Here is a 22040-nt window from a genome sequence, read left to right as displayed (position 1 = left end):
ACCATGTGCTTCAGTGCTTTCCCAAATAGAGATGCTTTCTTGAATCAAGGCCTAAATGATGGGTGGATGTAAACTTTCTGGATTCAAGTACTAACACTCCAAATTAATCAGATGGGGAATATTATGTTTATAACATTCTTCCTCCTGAGAGAAAGGGCTACATACAGCCTTGTACTTTTTAGAGTCATATCACTGCTTCTTAACTTCTGACTATGACAGAAGTCCTATCCTTTTCTCCTACACTGACGTGTAGGAGGTCTATGATGTATTGCCTCCTGCAAGAAGGGAGCTTAAAATAAAAGTGTCTTGATACCTTTGGCTAGATCAGTCAGCGATCATGATAAAAAGTACAAATATATATGAACTCCACTGACTTCTTCAATAACTGACACAAACCAGGGAGCATAGTGAGAGGGTGCTGATCCAGAAATAAAGACAATATCTTAAAATGAAAAATTGCATTTTTATTAATTTGGAGATAATTTCTTGCCTCCCCCCCTTCTGAATAACTAGAAAGATTTCAGAAAAATAGAGACATTTCACTCCTGGTGGATCCAGGTTTTGTTTTTTTTTTGCTTCTTTTAGATACCTGAAGAAGTTCTCTGAGATCTGGGTTCAACTTGAACTCCAAAATCCTTAAATCAATTTAATTTCAGCACCTTGGGTTTCATGTTAAAAACATATAGAAACACCAGTTCTGCATGATTTAGGTGGGAAGCCATAACTCAGCCCACATTTGCTCAAAACTGAATTCAGGCTTGCTCAAAAACTTTATGAACCTTTGCAAACATTTGACAAACATGGTCTGAGTTTTGAGTTTGTGACTAAGCTTGAAACCAGACACAGAGTGGTTTCTTTGCAAAGGATTTTCCCAACCCTGTAGGCAATAAGGGTATTTTGTTTGGTGGTGATTGCTACTTCCATTTGGCATGTCATTCAGCTTTCTGAGATCTTAACAATTGTATGCAGTGAGTTTGCTATACATTTAAGTTTCTCTGTACTATTGTCAGTACCACAGGCCCCTAGGCTAAATTCAAGAGCTTGTTCTAGTGTCTGAGTTTTTTCTCTAGCTCTAAAAAGCAAATATGAATATTTTTGCTGCTCGTTCAACCCATCTATTTTTAGTAGTGACTGGACAAACCTCAGAAGATTTGAAACTTGACTTTGGTTCAGAAAGACGTCCATATGCTCAGATACTTAATAAAAGCACTTAAAACTTTTAAGTCTGCAAACTGGGCTGTAACTCTTGCAAGAAAAGACTTACTCATTTCTGACACCTCTGCTTCTGGTTCCAAACCACATGCCACAAGCCCAGCCCTTAGTTACAGCATCCTGGCGCTTCTGACTATAATTCCAGCCATAACTTGAAAGTGCAAGGTGGGTAGGAAAGGGGAACCTAAGTGAATGTGTGTGTGACAAATTGCCGGCACTATTATCATGGGTCTCGCGCTTTCTCTTCTTTGGAGGAAGGGTCAAGGTGCCATTTCTTGCCCCTGAATTGGATTATTAACTGCCCCACTAGTGTCCTAGAGGAGGGGAGGGGAGAGAGAGGGACCTGGGCCCGCCCTCTACTCCAAGTCCCAGCCCAGGGGCCCTGAGGATAGTGGTGAACCACTTGAACTGACGGTTCCTTCCCCTGGGCTGTTTCCCTCACCTGCCCTTCAGCTTGTGGGGGGGGGCTTCCTGCCCTCCCTCTGCACAAGCCAGGTGCCCCTTTACCTAGGGTCTAGGACTTCTTAGTCCACCGCAGCACTTCTCCAAACTGTCCTCTGCTTCCCTTCAAACTGTTCTCTGCTCCAACACCAATTATTTCTGCTCCAACTCCACCAAACTGTTCTCAGCTCCAATACCAATCCTTTCTGCTCAAACTCCTCCCCTGTCTGATTGAAGCAGGGATTTTTAATCAGGTGACTGACTGCAGGTGCTCTAATTGGCTTCAGGTGCTCTAATTAATCTATAGCCAACTTTCTTCTCTCTACAGGGAATAAGGCTCCCTTCTAACCCTCTCCTGCTGCCCTCTGGCCATACTGTATCACAGTGTGACAAAGCTTCCCCACACAGAACAGCAAAGCATGCCAGGGATTATAAAGTTCCCTAACGTGCTGGGCTCTAATTGCCCCATACAGACCTTGCTGGCAGTCTCTAAAAGGTACCTGCTTCACATTAACATAGTCCTGTTTGGACGACATTAACGTGAATTAGGTACCTTTCAGAGAGCACCATCAACACCAGGCAGTAGATCCCAGCATGTTAGCACAAATCACATACCTCTAGTTAGCGTTGCCACCACCATCCAGACAAGCCCAAAGTTTCAGTCTTAAAATAAACTAAAGGTTTGAGCGGAGAGTCACCAATCCCTCATTCTCAATTAAATAAATGTTTGTTAACCTTAATTTTTATTACAACATGCACCTCTACCTCGATATAACGCTGTCCTCAAGAGCCAAAAAATCTTACCACGTTATAGGTGAAACCGCGTTGTATCGAACTTGCTTTGATCCACCAGAGTGTGCAGCCCTAGCATTTCTGGCAGTGGCTCCTGGGCATGGGGTGGGTCAGGCTGCCCTTCCCTGTGGGTACCACCCCTGAAGCGCCCATTGGCCACACTTCCCCATTCCTGGCCAATGGGAGCTACAGTGGGTGGGTCTGCAGGCAAGGGCAGCACACTGGGGCCACAGGGATGCGGTGCCAGCTGCTTCCAGGAGCAGCACAGGGCCATGGCAGGCAGGGAGCCTGCCTTAGCCGCACTGCACCACGGGACTGCCAATCCAGCAGGCCAGACTGAAAGCCCTGATGGGCCGGATACGGCCCAAAGGCCATAGTTTGCCTTCCCCTGATCTAAAGTGATAGAAATTACCCAAATGTCACCAAAATGTTAAAGCACAATAATCCATTATATTTGTATTAGCACATCAGAGTTTATAACTCCTTTCTTTAACTGTCTGTTTTCTACCCACACAGCTCACCCTGGTTTTGTCCTGCAAGATTCAATGTGCCCTCAATATCTCAATGAAGTCAATGGAAATTAATAGGTTTAGAGGGCTGTGCAAGGTATGGCCCCATGACAGCAGTAGTCAGTTTGCCTTCAGCTCAAGAAAACATTGTTCCATAACATCTTCTCCCAAAGAGGAAAAAGGCAACTTTGGATTGTTCCGTGAACACTAACATTTTTCTATCATGACCCTTTTAGGTAACTTCCAGGTGGTTAGTAATTTGAGTGCTGGTTTTAAATACGTCAATCTACACATTTAAAAACCACAGAGACATTTCTTTTAAAAACCAACCAACGCAAAAGGGGAAAGGATTAACATATTATCAGACAAAGATGTGACTAGCTACTGAGACTAATCAAGCATTTTACAAACTTTCTTCTAATGCCTCTGAGACTCCAGAATCTAAAAAAGAAGGTATGTATTTTAAATGCTTTTTGTACATTTTAATATGTCCATATACATCAAGGTAAATATATTGCCAAATGCACTGAAAAACGAATAGGTTAAATATTAAAAGCACTAATGTTTTTCACTGCACTTATGAAGTATTACTTCATTATAACCATTTTGAATATCTTGCCCTCCAGTAAAGAGGTCCCTGAGCCAAAAAGCACTAGATACAGCTCATTCCCGAGCTCATCTGAAATCAAGCAGAATAGTAATTGTGGAATGACACAATGAATTCTCTCTCATATTGGGAGTTTGGCTCCCACCTTCTGTTGGCTCAGGAATAAAACCAACTATTTCCTCTGTACCTTGTGGGCACTCAATTTCATTTAACCTCAGGTTAATAATCTCTTTTTTGGGGAAAGTAATATCCTCATTTGCAAAAGGGTGATTATAATAATGTCATAGATCTTCTATTTCTAGCCATGAGTAATTTCAAATATTTGCATTTTTATATACACAATACACAGAGACCAAGTAATTAAGTTATATTGATTCATTGTCAACTGTTACTACTCAGGCAACATTTAACCTAGAATTATGTTTGATCACTAAAACAAACAGAATTTTTAGCAAATGAAAAAGACTGTAATATATAAATAGAAAGCTGGTATGGTTCAATGCTATTTCAACAAAGACTTGCTTCCTTGTCTTATTTCTCAGAAAAACTTTAACACACTCATTTCCTCTTCAGTCAACATGTTCCAACTAAAGTCAATGCCAGTGTAGCTACTAAGAAAAACAACAACCTGATATACAACGGTAGTTTCAGATAGTTAAAATAATAATACTTAGGTTCCCATCTAAGCAAATACACTTTCCTTTCCCTAAATGTCCAATGAAGCCTGAAAATATGAAGCAGACGACTGACAGATTCTTTAAATATTTTCTGAGCTACATAAAATATTATTCAAATATATTTTTCTTTTGTTCAACTAGAGGAATCAACAGGTTTAGAAATATTTAGTACCGAGCACAGCTACTCTGCTGTCTCTCTGTATTGGATAGACCCTATATTGCTTTTGACAGAGTATTATTAATGTTTACTAATGCTATAATATTTTTATATACACCAAGTATTTTTATAAACTAACTTAACTGGGAGGATTTCGGGGAGTTGGTTTATTTTTTTGTTTGTTCTTGGTTTTTTGAGTAGAAGTGTCATTTTTTTTAAAAAAGTTACATTTTAATGTGACTCCAATGAACTAACTAGCAAAACCAGGGCCAGTCTTAGGCGTAAGATGATCACCTTGAGTTCCAACTTTTAATGGTGCCCAATCACCATTGTGGAGGGCACATCCTTCAGTCTATTTAGTTATTTATTTTACTCTGCTGCTCCACTCATCTGTTGTTGTGTGGTTTTGTTTTGGGGTTTATTCCTTTTGGGTCAATTGCTGGGTGACACTGAAAATGTTTTCCACCCTGAGGAGAAAAACCCCGAGGGGCAGCCCTGCTGCAGACACACAAGTAACTTTACACACAGACACAAATAGTCCCATTCACTTAAAGGGACTGCTCGCATGAGTGAATGTACTCAAGCAGAAGTGTTTGCAGGAAAGGGACCCAAGATATTTCAATAAATTGCTTAAACATGAATGAAACCCATGCAACATAATGTAAACTATTGCAGACACTGAGAAATACAAATACTTCAGTTTCACAAAAATCATTACCAAGTCTAGTCACACATTTTTGTGAAATTATACTAGAACAAAATTCTCACACTAATTATCTCTAATGTCTTACTTTTCTCTCTTTTTAGGTTCTGGATATCTATAAGTAGACAACACACCTTCCTTTTCCACAGGATAATTAAAAATGTCCTTAAGCAATATCTCAAATTGCAGTGTCTACAGACAAATGGAACCATTTACCTATTTTTACTATTTAATTTTCCTCATTGGATTTATTGGGAGTTGTTTTGCCCTATGGGCGTTCACTCAAAAGGATCAGAAACAAAAATGTATGAGCATCTACCTAATTAACCTCCTAACAGCTGACTTCCTGTTGACTATGGCATTGCCAGTAAAAATAATTGTTGACTTAGGTATTGCCCCCTGGAAACTGAAGATATTCCACTGTCAAGTCACAGCTTGCCTCATCTATATTAACATGTATTTATCAATCATATTTTTGGGACTGGTAAGCATGGACCGCTGCCTTCAGTTAATGCACAGTACTAAGATCTATCGAATCCAAGAACCTGGATTTGCCAAGATGTTATCTGCAGTGGTATGGATAATGGTTCTCCTTATAATGGTACCTAACATGGTGATTCCAATCAAAGAAATAGAACAAAAGCCTACTGTGGGGTGTATTGATTTCAAAACAACATTTGGAAAAGATTGGCATGTGTTTACTAATTTCATATGTACAGCAATATTCCTGAATTTTTCAGCCATGATACTTATTTCCAATTTTCTTGTTGTTAGACAACTTTACCGACACAAATACAGTGAGAGTTATGCAAATGTAAAGAAAGCTCAGGTAAATATACTGTTAGTAACGGCAGGCTACATCATGTGTTTCGTTCCTTACCACATTGTTCGGATCCCCTATACTTTGAGCCAGAGCGATGCTATAACCGATTGCCTTCTGAAACAATCCCTCTTTAAAGCAAAGGAATCCACTCTGCTGTTGGCAGTGTTAAATCTCTGTTTTGATCCTGTTTTGTATTTTTATCTTTCCAAGACATTTAGACTGAAAATTACTGAGACTTTTACAGCACATAAAGAAACAAAGACTCTCACGGGAGAAGTAGTACACTGAGAAGAGGCACATTACAAAAGTACTGTAGTATTTCAGCCTAGACTACCAACGCTGTGTGTGCTTATGTATATACAACTGCTGTGCGTTTGCTGAACATGACTAACAGTGTCAATAAAATTACTGTCAAACCCTAACCCTTCACAGAAGGAAAGCTTAATGATGGATCTGGATCACTATTATTTTACAGCTTCATACACTGATTTGGAATATTATACAGTTCTGTCTATCAGAAGACCTGGTACTAGTTACAGGAATATTTTAACACATTGCTTAATTAAGAGCATATGAAGTCATACTAAAGACCTACCCAAAAAATACCTATGAAGCATGATCCAAACTTGTTTTGTAATGCAATTTATCAAAAAAGATCCAAACCTATTTAATAAACATTTATGGATTAAGGTTATCTGGACTCACCTTTACTACATGACAATAATGTTAAATGCTTCCTGTATTAATTTACCTACCATAAGAAAGGAAGAATGTACTCAACAGCAACTGATAAGCTGCAAAGGCTTTCCACAAAGCCATAATTTTACCAAGCACATTTCAAAAGGCACTTTCTCTAGAAAGTGATTTTAAGCTGCACTGATTTAAAATGCACTGTGTATCTGCTTATATCGTGCCGGAAGTTGCTTACAAATACATTTTTCCATCTTGTAATACTCATCTTTTTTCCCCATTTTGCTACTTCACGGAGTATTAAAATTGTGGAAATATATAAGTTACTACAGTAAAATTCTCAGGATAAATTGAACAGCACATAAAGTCACAAGACAAAATGTATAATACTCAATTTTTCTTTCTGTATGTTCATGATTTTTATAAGACTTTTTAACAAAAAATGACACCAATAAAATAGCTACATGGTATTTACATCTTAGACATTTAGAAAATAAAACATCTTAAACGTACAATAGTCAAAGACAAATACAAGTTACTGCCAGTCTATATTTGTTCTAATGGTAAACCAAAAATACTTCAGAAACGTAACAAAAACTAGATTAACAAATTTATTTGGGCATAAGCTTTCGTGGGCTAGAATCCACTTCATCGGATGCATGGAGTGAAAAATACAGGAACAGGAGCAGATATAAATACATGAAAGGATGAGGGTGCTTTACCAAGTGTGAGGTCAGTCTAATGAGATAAATCAATTAACAGCAGGATACAAAGGGAGGAAAAATAACTACTGAAGTGGTAAGAGAGTGGTCCATTACAGAGAGCTGACAATTAGTGTGAGTAACAGTAGGGAGGAACTTGGTACAGGAGAACTTAGGTTTAGGTTTTGTAATGACCCAACCACTCCCAGTCTTTATTCAGGTGTAATCTGATGGTATCCAGTTTGCAAATTAATTCCAGTTCCGCAGCTTCGCATTGGAGTTTGTTTTTGAAGTTTTTTTGCTGAAGAAGAATTGCCACTGTTAGGTCTGTTATTGAGTGACCAGAGAGACTGAAGTGTTCTCCTACTGGTTTTTGAATGTTATGATTCCTGATGTCAGATGTGTGTCCATTTATTTTTTTTTTTGCGTAGAGAATGTCCAGTTTGGCCAATGTACATGTCAGAAGGGCATTGCTGGCACATGATGGCATATATCACATTGGTAGATGTGCAGGTGAACGAGCCCCTGATGGTGTGGCTGATGTGGTTAGGTCCTATGATGGTGTCATGTATTTATACCTGCTCCTGTTCCTGTATTTTTCACTCCATGCATCTGATGAAGTGGGTTCTAGCCCACAAAAGCTTATGCCCAAATAAATTTGTTAGTCTCTATGGTGCCACAAGGACTCCTCGTTGTTTTTGCTGATACAGACTAACATGGCTACCACTCTAAAAAAAACTAGATTGCCTTCGTTTACTGATCCGCAAAACGTATTCATATTTTGACCAACTGTAAACAAGCACTCAACACTATTCTGGACAGACAGCTCATCCAACATCTAATAGCAAGAAATTAAGAGTAAGAAAATTCAACCCCAGTCATCTTATATTTTTAAAGCAGAGATGATTATAGGTGCCACATCACATCTTACCTCTTGATCTGATAGCTACAATAGTTGGTGGAATTTTGTATTGTCTTTTTAAAAATTTTGGTTTTCCTATGTTTTAAATGAACACTTCTAGACTGAGACACATGCTCAGCCTCTAGGCTTATTCAGTATTTGGCCACTCTCCTAAAGCTGCCAACAAGGGTATGTTTTGGAATGGTGGGGTTTTCTGGGGTAGGGACATGTGTCAATTTGCTCCCTTCATTCCTCAAGTGGCCTACAGTTAAATGCCCCCCCCCAAAAAAAAAACAAAAACAAACCAGACCCAAGGAAGAAAAACCTACGTTAATTCTTCAGTCCTACACATTTCACCATTACTAATCTCATACATTCTGATTCCCTTATTTCTCAGCTATACCGTGAATTGTGACTCAGAAAATGAAACAGCAAAACTAACTAATGTATTGGTAATTTAACCAGACAGCAGTCAACTAATTCTACAGAAAACGAAAATTCCAATCACTAAAAGTATTCTGTTTTCTATTCAGTATGGTTGTTTATTTGATCCATAACCCCTACATGAGTATTTTAATGCAGTACTCATTTTCTTCATCTAGCATATCACCATGTGTTATTATTTCCTATGCTTATGTCTATAGCTAAACAGCTAAACAACTACATGCAAGGCTCACTGAAATATAAAACACTCATAAAGCAACCAAAAAAGATCCTTGCTGCATCTCGTATTATCTTGTGCCCTAGATGTGGTTCACATTTGGGCACAGTAATACAATGCATTGCACAACAGGGTTAAGAATAAAATTAGTGTCACAGCAACTGTAAATATAATATTTTGGGGTCAAAGATACCCAGTGTAGTAGATGCTGATGAAGGTCGTCACTTTAGTAGCGCCACCATGGGCAAGGGCAACTGTGGACTGGACTGACAGGGGTACTCCACCTGGGCAAGGTACAGCAGAGATAGGCTCTGTGCTGACTGCACAGGCCATCACAGAAGTTTGAAGGCAGGCTCAACGAGAGGCAGGCTAGGCCACTAAGTCCACAGTTGCAAACATCTGTATAGGAGCTGTGTCTAGAGTGAAACTTTAATTCTAACACAGAGGCTGTAGTGGCAGCCAGGAAGGGGATAACAAAACTATGCAGCACTGGCAAGTGTGTGGTTTCTGTCCTGCCAAGATCCACACAATTCCCCAAAGTCTATTGGGTCATTTGCAAGGAGCATGGGAATCTCATTCTTAATGCAGGAACACAGATTGTTCATCTATATCTCCAGGTTGGTCCATTAGGAAGCTGTAGTCAAAAAATGCAATAATCTAAAAAGTACAACAAATCTAATTTTTAAACACACATATTCCATCATCATCAAAAAGAAACCAGGAAAAAAAAATTTTAAATGACCCAGTACAGGAAGTCTTAAGAATATACAATTCTTCAGAAAGAAACAAAAAGTAAAGACAAATATTAATATGAAGTTAACACCTGTTAAGAGGTCTTAGCGACATTACTGCAGATATTTGTTTAGGAGGTTACATACGACATAACCAGTTTTTTCCAGGAAGGGGAGGGGGAAACGGCAGGATCCCCCCCCACCCCAAAAAAAAAAAACTACTCCAGTGAATCCTGGGAATTTCCAGCAAAATCAAAGTAAAATAAGCCTTGTGTTATATTTAAGTGTTTATACTACACCCATCTAGGGTTGCCAACATTGTATTTCAAAAAGAAGGAACTATTTTCTTAGTATTCCTGCCACATCCTTCCTCCCAATATTATCATCAGTATCATCATCACAACAAACAACAAAATAATAATTAGCAGCACTCACCTACATTTGCCAGGGGTATTGCCTGCAGCTTTTTGCAGTCCTCAGCAACTCCCAATATCATTGTACAAAGGTGAATAAATAAGGGACATCCCTTCGAATGAAGGACTGTTGGCAACCCTACACTCATCACTCTAGCAGCTGAGCACCTTCAGTATTTAAGCACATTTGGGGCTTGAGAGGCTTCAGTGGTGCCCCAGACCTCTGCTAAGTGATAAATCTTGCCCTCCAAGCAGTTTTATTCTTTTATCTAAGTGCTTTACCATCTGCAATCTATACATTTACATATAAAATTAAAATGTAAAGAGTTAACTTACCAGAGGTATAGGGAAGTGTGTTGCATATTGCAAATGGCGAAGGTGGTCATAACTGGATGGAAAAATCAGTTCTCTCAGTTTTTCCCTCTTCACTGACTTCTCACTGTTAATTGAAATTCTTCTGTCTAACAAAGAGTTGACATTCTCACAAGACTCCCCAGGCATTGGAGAAAAAATCTAAGTAATGTAAAACAAATATTTTAAGATTACTGGAAACTAAAACATTCACAATTCAACCATTGTATGATAGCCTTGATTCTGCTTCTATTTACCTCAGTGAAGATGCTCAGGATTTAAACCATCATGAGAATAGAGAATCAGGCTCAACATTTAAAAATAATATATTATATAACATTACCCCAAGAATTTGTACAGTCTGTATGTACAGACTAACAGTGCTTTGATATGCTGGAGATGGCCTAAGGGACAACTGTGGAAATCAGTGAGAGCTCCCCAATGTAGAAATGAAGCATTGCTGTAACAGGTGGGTGTATGGAGATTATGATGCAGTCGCCAATACTTTAACACTACAAGGATTGGAAATGAAAGAATATTGGCCATATGACAATAATAAGATGGTTTAAAATTAAGAATAATGGAGAACACATTTTTGTGCAAATAGCAAGCAAGGAGCAAAGAAATGCATAGTGTGCAGAAAAATAAAAAATTAAACCTACTGGGAACTCCGAACCAAAATCTGTCTTAAAGTCACTCTTGTCTACATCATCAAAAATGTTAGTGGCTCCTGAGTCAATGCCCATATGTTCCATAATACTATGTTCCTAATAATCACCAGAGAGAGAAAAAACACCAGTCAGATTACAATGAAAATTCTGTTTGATTGGTCAAAGCCAAAAATTCCACCCATTTAAAATTAAGTAATATTTTATTGTTTAAAATCAAGCAAAAACAAACTATTCCTACTGCCAGTATTCACAATATTCCCTAATTTATAAAAGGTTTTCTAATTCATACCCATATACCAAAGATAACCAAGGACAGATTGAGTGAAAGGCAGACAAAGACAGATCTTGTTCACCAACAATCAGAATATATACTAGGGTGACTCTGCCCATAGGGGCTCCTACAGAACTCAAAACTGCTTCCACCAGTATTGCTACCTGCCCTCCTTTGATGGATAGTAATGCCTCTGATGCATGTGTCCCTGTGAACAGCACAGGGTATAATTTGAACATATCCCATGTCCTCAAGTTTCAATCAGGTTGTGAGACTGTGGGAGCTGAAAAAGAAACCGAGGAAATGCAAGCAGCAGACCTTTGGTACTATATGGGCTATGCTACAGGATGATTTCACCTCAGCAAATTAAGGACCTGATGTAAAGCGCACTCAAGTTAATGACAGCCTTTCCCCATTTACTTTGATCTGCTTTCCTGAAACTCAGAGATTCCAGCTGGGATAGTACATGTATAAGAAGCACTGCCTTGCATTATCATCTTCAACTGAAGAGAATTCATTATACCTGCACTGCAGCTGGGGTATTTCAAAGCACCGAGATAGACACACATTTGACCTGGGACTCCAAATGCAACAGATTCTTTTCCTTTTTACCTTTTTTCCAATTATTAAAAGATCAGGTTTCAAGTTCTGCATTCCTTGTGTCTGTTTTTCACAGAATATCAGGGTTTGAAGGGACCTCAGGAGGTCATCTAGTCCAACCCGCTGCTCAAAGCAGGACCAATCCCTAGACAGATTTTTTTGCCCCAGATCCCTAAATGTCCTCCTCAAGGATTGAACTCATAACCCTGGGTTTAGCAGGCCAATGCTCAAAGCACTGAGCTATCCCTCCCCGCTATTGATACTGAACCTTGAATGCAAGAGAAATAAGTGAAGATATGTATTTTTACCTCCAATTTCACATCATGGTCCTTAGAATAGCGTTCATCTACAGTTTCTCCAGTAGGTGAGCGTAGTCGAGTGGTTGCAGTAACTGACAAGTCTCCACGCGATATTAAAGTGCACATGTAAGCATCATGGGAGAAAACATCATGTCGAATAAACTCACAAAACAGCAGCACCAGATTCACAAATTCTGTCTTCTCGTATTCACTGTTTGGGTCAGCTACCAAAAAAATTAATTGTAATTTAAAACATAAATGTTCTCTTCAATTCCACAAAAAAAGTCTTTAAAACCATTTTTAACCATAGCTGTTTTTTATTTTTGCCTTCTAAGAACTGCTTTTCTTCTCTACATAATAAGCCAACTCTAATCCAGTGCTGCATAACTGGCATACTTAGACTTGTTACCAGGGCATCTCTCTGAAGAACAGTTTATTCCAAAGCATTCTGCTCCATAGACTTCTGCCCACATTGTATTACTGGCAGTTTATTCACTGCTCTCCTTTTTTTTTAATTTATTTCTACCATGTTTAACAATGTACGAGCATATTACATATTGTAAAAATAGACACACTAGGATCTCTCTCTCTCTCTCTCTCTCTCTCCCTCCCTCTCACCTCGCCACAGAAGTCTTCATGATTTTATTATGTTTCTATCTATAGGGGCATTTTAGGGTGACTATATGAAATTATGTTCTTACTAAACACCTTTTGAACACAAACCCTTAAATTCTTTTAAATATTTTAGAAAATTATTTGGAAGATTATTTTACTACTGATAAATGTTACTCGTGTATCTGAGGGGGACGAGGAGTTTATTAAAAGAAAAAGAAATCATCCACTTTTGCCAATGAGTTACCATTAGCTGACGAAGAATCAAGAATGAATAATCATTTTTGAAGGTGACTATTTTACTTAATATTTGCATTTGTCACAATAATATTAAAATTTTACTCAGTTTGTAACACATTAAGCATTTCATGTTTGTAATCATGCAGAGGTAGCAGAAAGCAGCTCTTTACCACAACTTCTTTAATAGGAAACAACATCTCCAGCTAGCCACAAACTCAACTCATCAACAAGTATTTGAAACCAAAAGGAAGTTACACAGTAAAATCTGAAACTAGTTCAAAATACAACCATTCTTCTACAAACAGCAATAATTTGCAGTAACATTAAGCAATTTATGGATGAACGAGCGAGTTTGGTTAGGTCACTCCTAACTTTTGGCAAACAAAGGCCTTGTTTTACTTTTTACCCCAATGCACCTTTTATAAACGCTGTTCGTTGTAGTTCTCAATATAGTACACTATCACACTTAGGTTGTTACAGGCCAGTTATGCTATCACTTTAAAACAGAACTATCAGAAGTGTACACCTGCAAAACTAAAAGTGAAAATTTCAGTTCATTCCTGGGAAGGAAGCCGAAGCTCACTGAAAAAAGTTAGCTATAAAATTAAAATAGTCTAGATTTAAAAAAAAAAAAATTTGTTCAAAGGGCAGATATCATTGCACACAGCTTCAAAAGTAGAACCCCTCAAATGCGGAGAAGTGGTAACTTAGAGGAGTGAGAGAAGTATCTTTTTAAAAAGTACAAGTATAGTATAGCAATTTTTCCCTCTATTAATAGATAACATCTGCATAGTATTCTCATTCTTGGAGACTGAGTATCTCACACAGTATCTCAAAAGTATTCAAGCACAATACATTCTGCAGCAACAAGAAGACATTATGCAACCCCACACTGAATGATTTCAACATACTTTTGTTTTATGTTTCAGAAAGAAAAGAGCAGGGAAGGAGAAGATACTACAAAACACCATCAGAAAGGTCTAAGAAAATTGAGCTTCATAAAATGATTAATTCAAAATTTAGCTATCTAAAATCCCCAAAATGAAAAAAAAAAATCTCTAAAGAACAAGTGAACTAGGCAGCCCTACTGTAAAAACAGGTTTGTGTGACCCAAGGACTTCTTGATGCCAACTAGTAGAGGGCACAGAGATATGTAAGGGTACTGGGATCCCCAAAATAATGTAATATAATGTAAAGGGCCTAGTGAAAGCATGTCACACTAGTCATCATAATTAATGTGAAATGTATGTATGGAAAATATATGAGGACTTACGTAGACAAGCTGAATAGTACATTCTCTAGGCCTTGTAGCTAAGGGCAGATCAATCAAAGATAGCATGCCTTGAGACAAACCTCCAGACAGAAGATGAGAGACACTTAACTCCCTGCTGGACCATTGATGTACTGTGTAACTTACAAAAGAAGTTTATTAGCATACTGAGTCAAATACTCATGAAGAGTTTACAGAGATTTCAGAAGAAAATCAACAGAAGAGGTGAACAGCGTGGGAAGAGGGACCCTGTTTTTAGGTGAAGATCAAAGTTCTGGCCTGTTATATCTAGGGTGCAGATGAATCCACGGATATCCTTCAATCTGCAAAGATAAATTACCATTTCGCTTGAATTTATGAAAGAAGAATCTCAGCCATCCTGGCTGAAAACACTGTGGGGAAGACTTGCGGTAAGCTATCATGTAGGAAAGAAGAATTTACTCACCTGTGCAGTAATTGCAGTTCTTCAAGATGTGTCCTACTATGGGTGCTCCATTTCAGATGTGAATGTACCTGGCCTGTACATGCGTTCTGTTCCTCCTCATGCCAGACACCAAGGCTATGTAGTGATATGCAGGCAGGTAGGCAGGCAGGGACGGTGCAAGGATATTTTGCACCCTAGGCAAAATTTCCACCTTGCACTGCCCCCTCCCCCTACCACCCACATCAGTTCAGTGAAGGGCAAATCCCAAAGAGCCCTTAAAGACCCCAGGGGCCAGCCATGCCCAGGGGCTGCTCCTCAGACCAGGTTGCCCCCTCCCTGAACTCCCTGGGAAGGTACACAGCCCCCCACACCCCACCCTGGCAGCCCCCGCCCTGAGTCCACTCACCAGCTTTGCCGGGCTTGGGCCGCTGCAGCAGCTTGTCAGGGAGGAGCCGCCTTCCGGAGGCACTGGAGAGCCAGAGTGTTTTGCTTGCAGCGGCAGCGAGCCCCAGCCATGGAGGACCCAGCGCAGCACAGAGGGGCAGCAGCCCTGCAAAGGCAGCAGCGCTGCTAGTAGGCAGCAGCCGAGTTCCCTGCCCCTCCTGCCCAGGCTGTGGCCTGGTGCCCCCCTCCCAGGGGCTCCTGCAGGCTGCAGCAGATACATGCGGGCACCAGCCCCCGTGTGCCCCCCGGCATCCCACTTGCTGCACTCAGGCTCTGCGGCTCCCGGGAGTGTGAGCTGCCGTAGCCACTGCCCCTCCCAGAGCAAGTTCAGGGCCCCGCGTCCCGGCAGCAGCTCACATGCCCAGGAGCCGCAGAGCCCGAGTGCGGAGAGGGAGTGGCAGGGCACACGGGGATGCTGCCCGCATGCATCTGCAGCAGCCTACAGAAGCCCCCTCCTGGGGGGGGGCACCAGGCCGCAGCCTGGGCAGGAGGAGTGGGGGCTGCAGCTGCTCCCCGCTAGCGCCGCCACCTTTTCAGGGATGCTGCCCACCCCACACACACTGTACTGGCTCCTCCATGGCTCTCTGGCGTCTCCGGAAGGCAGCTCCTCCCTGCCAAGCCAGGACACTGCTTTTTGGTGCCCCCAACCACTTGGTGCCCTAGGTGACCACCTAGTTCACCTAGTGGTTGCACCAGGCCTATGTGCAGGTGAACCACCTTAAGTTTCTTTTCCACTCAAACATCTCCATAGAGAACAGTCTGAAGCAGAGGGGAAGGGAGGCTGGGTAGTGGAGTACCCATAGGGACACACATCTCAAAGTACTTCAGTTACTGCACAGGTAAGTAAATTCTTCTTTCATACAGGATAGTTTACCACAGCATACTGCATTGAAAACATACGTACTGAAGCCCACAGAGTAGCCCTACATATGTCAGACACCATATGTTTTTAAGCAATGCTATGGATAATGGCTATGGATGCCTGTGGTTCTATAACAAGTAACAATACATTCAGATATCCATCTTGATAGTCTTTGAGCAGAAATCATAGAACTCCTGGATCCATCTGCAAAGGAGAGGAATAGCCTTGGTGACCTTTGAAATTGCTTGGTCCTGTTCAAGAAGGAGGCCAGATACTTTTAACATCCAGGATATGATAACATGACTCCTGCAGAGGAGTTATGTGGCTTCAGGAAAATCACTGGTAGATTAATAAACTGGTTAAGATGGAACTCCAGGATATTCTAAAGTAATAATTTAGGATGTGGGTGCAAAGAAACCCTTATCCTTGAAGAATACCGTAAAAAAAGTATCTGCCATCAAGACACCAATCTCCCCAACTTTACAGGCCAACGTGATGGCTACTAAAAAGGCCATCTTCACAAATAAATGGAGTAAAGGACAACATAGGATCAAATGGATGTTTCATAAAATAATTGTTTACCAGATTAACATCCCAAGTCGGAGTGGAGTCTTTTGTCTCGGGGTAGAGCGTCCTCAAACCCTTAATAAACCTAGATGATACAGGATGAGCAAATATGGAAACTCCCTCTATAGCCAGAAGAAACGATGATATTGCAGACAAATTTACCTTAATTGAGTTTACTGATAACCCTGATTTCTTCAGATCCACCAAATAATCCAGGACAACAAAGAGGCATAGATCCAGACAGGAAGCAGCAATGACAGCATCACTGAGAGAGAATCTCTTCCATTTCTGCAGGTAAGTAGCAGAGATTGACTTCTTCCTACTACTCAATAACACTTGCTTCACTTCCTCAGTGCAGGAGGATTCTTTGCACAAACATCTAGATCAGGGTGAAGTGACCCACATCCTGCGAGAGGAGAGAAGAAGTGGGGAGAAGCTTCAGCAGTGGATGCACAGATGAAGCAGGTAAGGATACTTGTCTCAGACAGGTTGGTATTATTAGGATAAATCCTGTGTCAGTTGAGTTGGAGGAAATGCATGTAACAGATCATTCTTCTGTCCTCCAAAGAGTGGCATGCCAGATCCATTCTTGAGCAGAAAAGAGGACATTTCTTGTTCCTGGAGGTGGCGAAGAGATCCACTTCCAGCCAGACCCTGTCTTTGGAATATACTGTAGAGCACTTGACAGTCTAGCTCCCATTCACAATCCTGTGAGAAGTCATCGGTTGCGATCTTCTGAATGTCTGGGAGGTAGGGCAGTGAAATTCTATCTGATGAGCTATGCGCCAGTTCCACAGGTTCAGTGCACAGAGGAGCGGAGACTTGTTCCTCCCTGCTTGCTGATGTAAAAAGTGCAGGACATGTTGTCCATCATGACTCTTATTGATTTGTCCGTGACGAGAGATAGGAAATGAAAGCAGGCATTCCTCAGAGCCCTGGGCACCAACAGATTGATGTGGAGATTGGTTTTCTGAGTTATCCATCTGCCCTGAATTGTAAAAGCATTGAAATGAGTTCCCCATCTTAACAGTGATGCATCTGTTGTTAAAGTTAACGATGGAGCTGGGTACTAGAATAGAATGCCTGCGCAGATACTGAGTTGATTTTTCCACCAATCCAGGGAGTTCCTCACTTAAAGAGGAACCATCACCTGTCTATTCAAGATGTGTCTGACTGGAAAACAGGTTGTTCTCAGCCAACCTTGAAAGCTTTGGAGAAGTAGCTTTGTGTGATCAGTCTCAAAAGTACAAGCTGTCATGTGTCCCAAGAGCTGAAGATAGTTCTTTACAGTGGTCCTAGGATTCCCATGAATTATCTGTACCAAACCTAACAAGATTAGGAACCTGAGGGAAGGTAGGTTCTGGCTGTCAACGGAGTCCAAAGATGTCCCTATAAACTATGTTCTTTACAGGGGTTAAATGTAGATTTTCTCACATTTAGCTGGGACACAACTCTTGGAACAGAGCAAGAGCTGTTTGGATTGGAGAGCGCACTGCTCCATAAGAATGGTCCTTGAGTAGCCCGTTCTGAAGATACGGGAAGACGAGGATTGCCTCTTGTCAGAGATCAGAAATCACTACTGCCAGAACCTTGGAAAAACACTCTGGGGGCAAAGGAGAGACCAAAGGGAAGCATTTTGTATTGGAAAGATCCTGGCCTATAGTGAATTATAGATAAATCCTGTGCAAAGAGTGTACCACTATATGGAAATACAGATCTTGTCGGTCGAGGGCCAAAAACCAATCCTCCTTCTCCAGTGAATCAATTATAAACTTTCAAAGTCACCATCTTGGATTTTTGAGGCTTTAGAAACTTGTTTAGAAATCTTAGATCTAAGATTCCATCTCTACCATCCAGCCTTCTTTGGTATATGGAAATACTTCTAGTAAAACCCCTAGCCCCTGTGAGAGGAGAGACCAGTTCTATTGCTCTTAACCAGAGATGAAAGTTCATCTCCTGTCTTAATACAAGCTCATGAAAAGGCAACCCTGAAAAGGGACATGAAAGAAGAGCTGAAGGGATGGAATGACATAAAATGGATGGTATAGCCAGATGTTATGACCTCTATAACTGACTTGTTTATAGTAATTCACCTCCAAACATTCTGGAAATAGGAAAGGCAGCCCCAAAAGGAGGGTGGTGGACAAATGGGCACTGCTGTATAACCAGTGATGTGGGAGGATTCAACCCCTTGACTGGCCCATCAAAACTGCTGCTTAGAAGATGACTGAGTGGTCATGGAGGGCAGATGGGCAGCCCTCTTTGTCTGAAACTTACATCTTTTCCTGGGGGGGCTCAGTGCATCTATGGAATCCAGAAAACTGAGCAGGACGCAATCTCTGGGCAGTTTCTGACCTACTAAATCTCCTCTTATTTGTAGGTGCACATATGCCCCAAGAACATAAACTGGCTCTAGAGTCCTTCACTGTATGCAAGGACTCTATGGTCTCCAAGAAAAAGCCTACGACTGTCAAAGAGGAGGTCCTCACAGGTGTTCTGTCAGAACCCCGAGAACTGGAGGCAGGATGCCCTGCACGTAACTACCCGTGTGGAGATAGACCTGGTGGCAGTGGATGCAGGATCCCAGGATGCTTAAAGAGTGGTCCTGGTTGGCCCTTAAACAATGGACTGGAATAGTTCCCTATGTTCCTGTGGCAGGTATTGCAATAAAGACCAATCAATCAATTATTGTTTGTGAAACTGTATTTGGCCATGACTACCTGATAGTTTGTGATCCTGAAGTGCAGTTTTGCGGATGAACAGATCCAGATAGATCCAGTCTTTTTCAGTCCATCATGTGGAATAGACCTGGAGATGTGTTGCCTGGTCTGCTCATTCACTGATCAACTACTAGGAAGTTAGATGGAGGGCAGGAAAAGAAGAAATCACAGTCCTTAAGAGTCCTTTTTATCCATTTTTTAAAGTTTGGAGAAATAGCTGCAGGTGTTTGCCACACAGTCTTACCTTGTTGATGGGTAATGCCACCCTGGAGGGTGTTGCAGAACATAGAATATCCAACACCTTGTGCTGTGAATCCCTAACCACTTCAAGTGGAATTAGAAGAGTGTCAACTACCCTCTTTATTAGGTCCTGAAATTACCAAAAATCATCAGCCATGAAAGGTGGTGGAGGCATAACCATTTCATCTGGAGAAGAGGATGAAATGAGTGTTTGAGGGGTAACCTCTTTATCCACCCTGGCATCCACCCTGTTCCTCACATGTCTCTTCCTTTGGGGTGAACTGGTTGGGGAGGAGAGGACTGAACAACTCTAGTCTCCCTTTGAAATAGTACTTGTGGTCTGGAGAATTGCTGTTGGTAAGCAGCACAGGGACCCCAGTACTGCCATTGGGGGAGGGTGGGCACATGGGAGTGGAGGTGGCATGCAGGGCTGGTTCCACTAACCCTGATGACAATCGTGATCTTCCCTGCGACTGTCAAAGAATGGGTTCCTGACAGAATATGAGGGAGGAGAGGAAAGAGACCCTGAACTGAAATAAAGGAGACTGACTGGAAGTCTCCTTCATTCTCCCCAAAAACATCCAAATGTAGGAGGCCCTAGGGTACAGTAGAAGTCTGGAGATTGAGGTGTTGGTACAGAAAGATATACAGTACCCACCTAAACTCTTGCAGTACTGAGTATGGAATCGGTACCGACACAGCAGCCAAGGACATAGTAGCCAAAGCTGATGGTACCACTGATGGCAGGCATAGCGATGTAGACGCCAATGGAGACTGGCACAGCTGCTTATTCATTAGCAAGGGTGCCAATGAAGAAGTGCTAAAAAGCAGGACTGAGCTTGACAATAGCAGATCAGGACGCTTATGCTTGCCCTACTCCCCGGTAGAGGGGACTGAAGCCCTGTTGGAGCCATACGTCTCCCTTGAGCTCCAGGGCTTTCCAGATCTTCCAGTACTGGAGGAGGAGTCCTTTGACTCAATGGTACCAAGCTGAGTGCTCAAGTCTTCAGAGATTGTAGATCTTACAGGCAACTTAGGCCTATTTGGAGCAGGCTCCTTCAGATGAGAATCTACTCCTCTTTTTGAGAGTCATCAGAAGCCTCCTATGACCTCCGCTTCTTATGGAAGCCCTGCACCAAAGGGTAAGGGGAACTGGATCTGTCTGGAGACAGATGTACAGGGCAGGGCGGCTCCTGACCTGACTCAGAGGCTGGTTGAAGTGAGCACTCCATCACTAACAGTCTGAGCTTAATCTCCTTGTTCTTTCTTGCCCTTGAATTGAGAGCTAAAAAGCAGTTGTACTTCTGGGTGACATTGGGCTCCCCCAAACAATGGACACACTTAGAGAGGCCACTGCTCACAGGCATAGCTTCTCAGCAGGAGTGGCAGTGTTTGAAGCCTGGCAAGCCAGGCATGCCCTGCCCGGAAGACAAGGCTCCCCAACGAGAAAAATGAGGGGGGAAAATCCTCTCACTACTAAGAACTAACTAATCTTAACAAACAACTACAAAAAGAATACAAAATAGCCGAGGCACGCTCAAGGCGGGCAAGCTAGAATTCTGTCTGAGGCCAAGAAGGAACTGGGGGAAGTTTGCCCACAAAGCCACATGTGGCCTTGGTGTCCGACAGGAGGAGCCAGAAGAGCAGCCTAGTGACAGGAATCCAACATAACATCTAAAACTGCAAAAACAGATCTCAGTCCCTGAGAGTGTAAACACCTAGGAGTGTTTACTAAAGCCCTGGGTAGTCCTCACCAAAATGGGACCATTAGCACCTGATTTTTATAACAAAAACTTATAACACAATATCCTGTTGCTAAGGGAGTACATTGTTGAAGGACTGTACTATGTGTTTTTCTACAAAACATTTATAATCTCCTTCATGCAAAAAGTGTCAGCAGTCCATGTGCTTGCACGGCTTCTGTGTCAGGAGACACTTATGAAACACCATAAAGGAGTCCTCCGATGAAAGCTCATGCTCCAACACATCTGTTAGTCTATAAGGTGCCACAGGACTCTTTGCTGCTTTTACCATAAAGGAGCTGCATTAGACTAAGAAATTTTTGATGGCTACTTAGCATGCCCACTAAAAAAAAAAAAAAGTGATTTTTTTCCACTTGCTTATAATCTGACCACTTTTCTTTTCAAGTTTAGTGCTAAGAATTAGTTATATACCAAACAAAAGTCAGCCATTTTGAATTCCTCATGAAATCAAGAATGATTAGTCTTTTTACTTTATACTATGTATTATGCATGAAAAGTGTATTTTTCCCTATCATCATACTGCAATTAAAACCTGGATAGAGAGAGTTTGCTCAAGTTTTCCAAAAATTCACCTTTGGGCACAGAATGCCTGGGAAGATTTCAGCACAAAAACTAAACATTTTGGAAAATTATGATCATGTGAAAATGGATGGAGAGGATCATAATGGAAACTGCAAATTAGCAACAC

The 22040-nt window shown here is 41.2% G+C and overlaps 2 protein-coding genes across 3 annotated transcripts in view; one reads left to right on the top strand and one right to left on the bottom strand.

The window, feature by feature from the left end:
- Window positions 1-22040, bottom strand: part of MED12L (mediator complex subunit 12L) — a 276235-nt gene that overhangs the window by 201225 nt on the left and 52970 nt on the right. For both annotated transcript variants that reach the window (XM_050965783.1, XM_050965784.1), the window contains 3 exons: window positions 12220-12434; window positions 11032-11136; window positions 10355-10531 (listed from right to left, as the gene is read on the bottom strand). In XM_050965783.1, coding sequence (XP_050821740.1) covers window positions 10355-10531; window positions 11032-11136; window positions 12220-12434 — 497 coding nt within the window. The remainder of the gene's footprint in view (window positions 1-10354; window positions 10532-11031; window positions 11137-12219; window positions 12435-22040) is intronic.
- GPR171 (G protein-coupled receptor 171) lies at window positions 3320-6615 on the top strand. Its single transcript, XM_050966113.1, has 2 exons — window positions 3320-3407; window positions 5203-6615. The coding sequence occupies exon 2, from the start codon at window positions 5259-5261 to the stop codon at window positions 6207-6209; it is 951 nt and encodes a 316-aa protein (XP_050822070.1). The 5' UTR covers window positions 3320-3407; window positions 5203-5258; the 3' UTR covers window positions 6210-6615.

The sequence above is a fragment of the Gopherus flavomarginatus genome, chromosome 8, assembly GCF_025201925.1.
Source record: "Gopherus flavomarginatus isolate rGopFla2 chromosome 8, rGopFla2.mat.asm, whole genome shotgun sequence".
Classification (NCBI taxonomy): Eukaryota; Metazoa; Chordata; order Testudines; family Testudinidae; genus Gopherus; species Gopherus flavomarginatus.
Note: the sequence above shows the minus strand (reverse complement) of the source record. Positions and strands in the feature narration are given on the sequence as shown.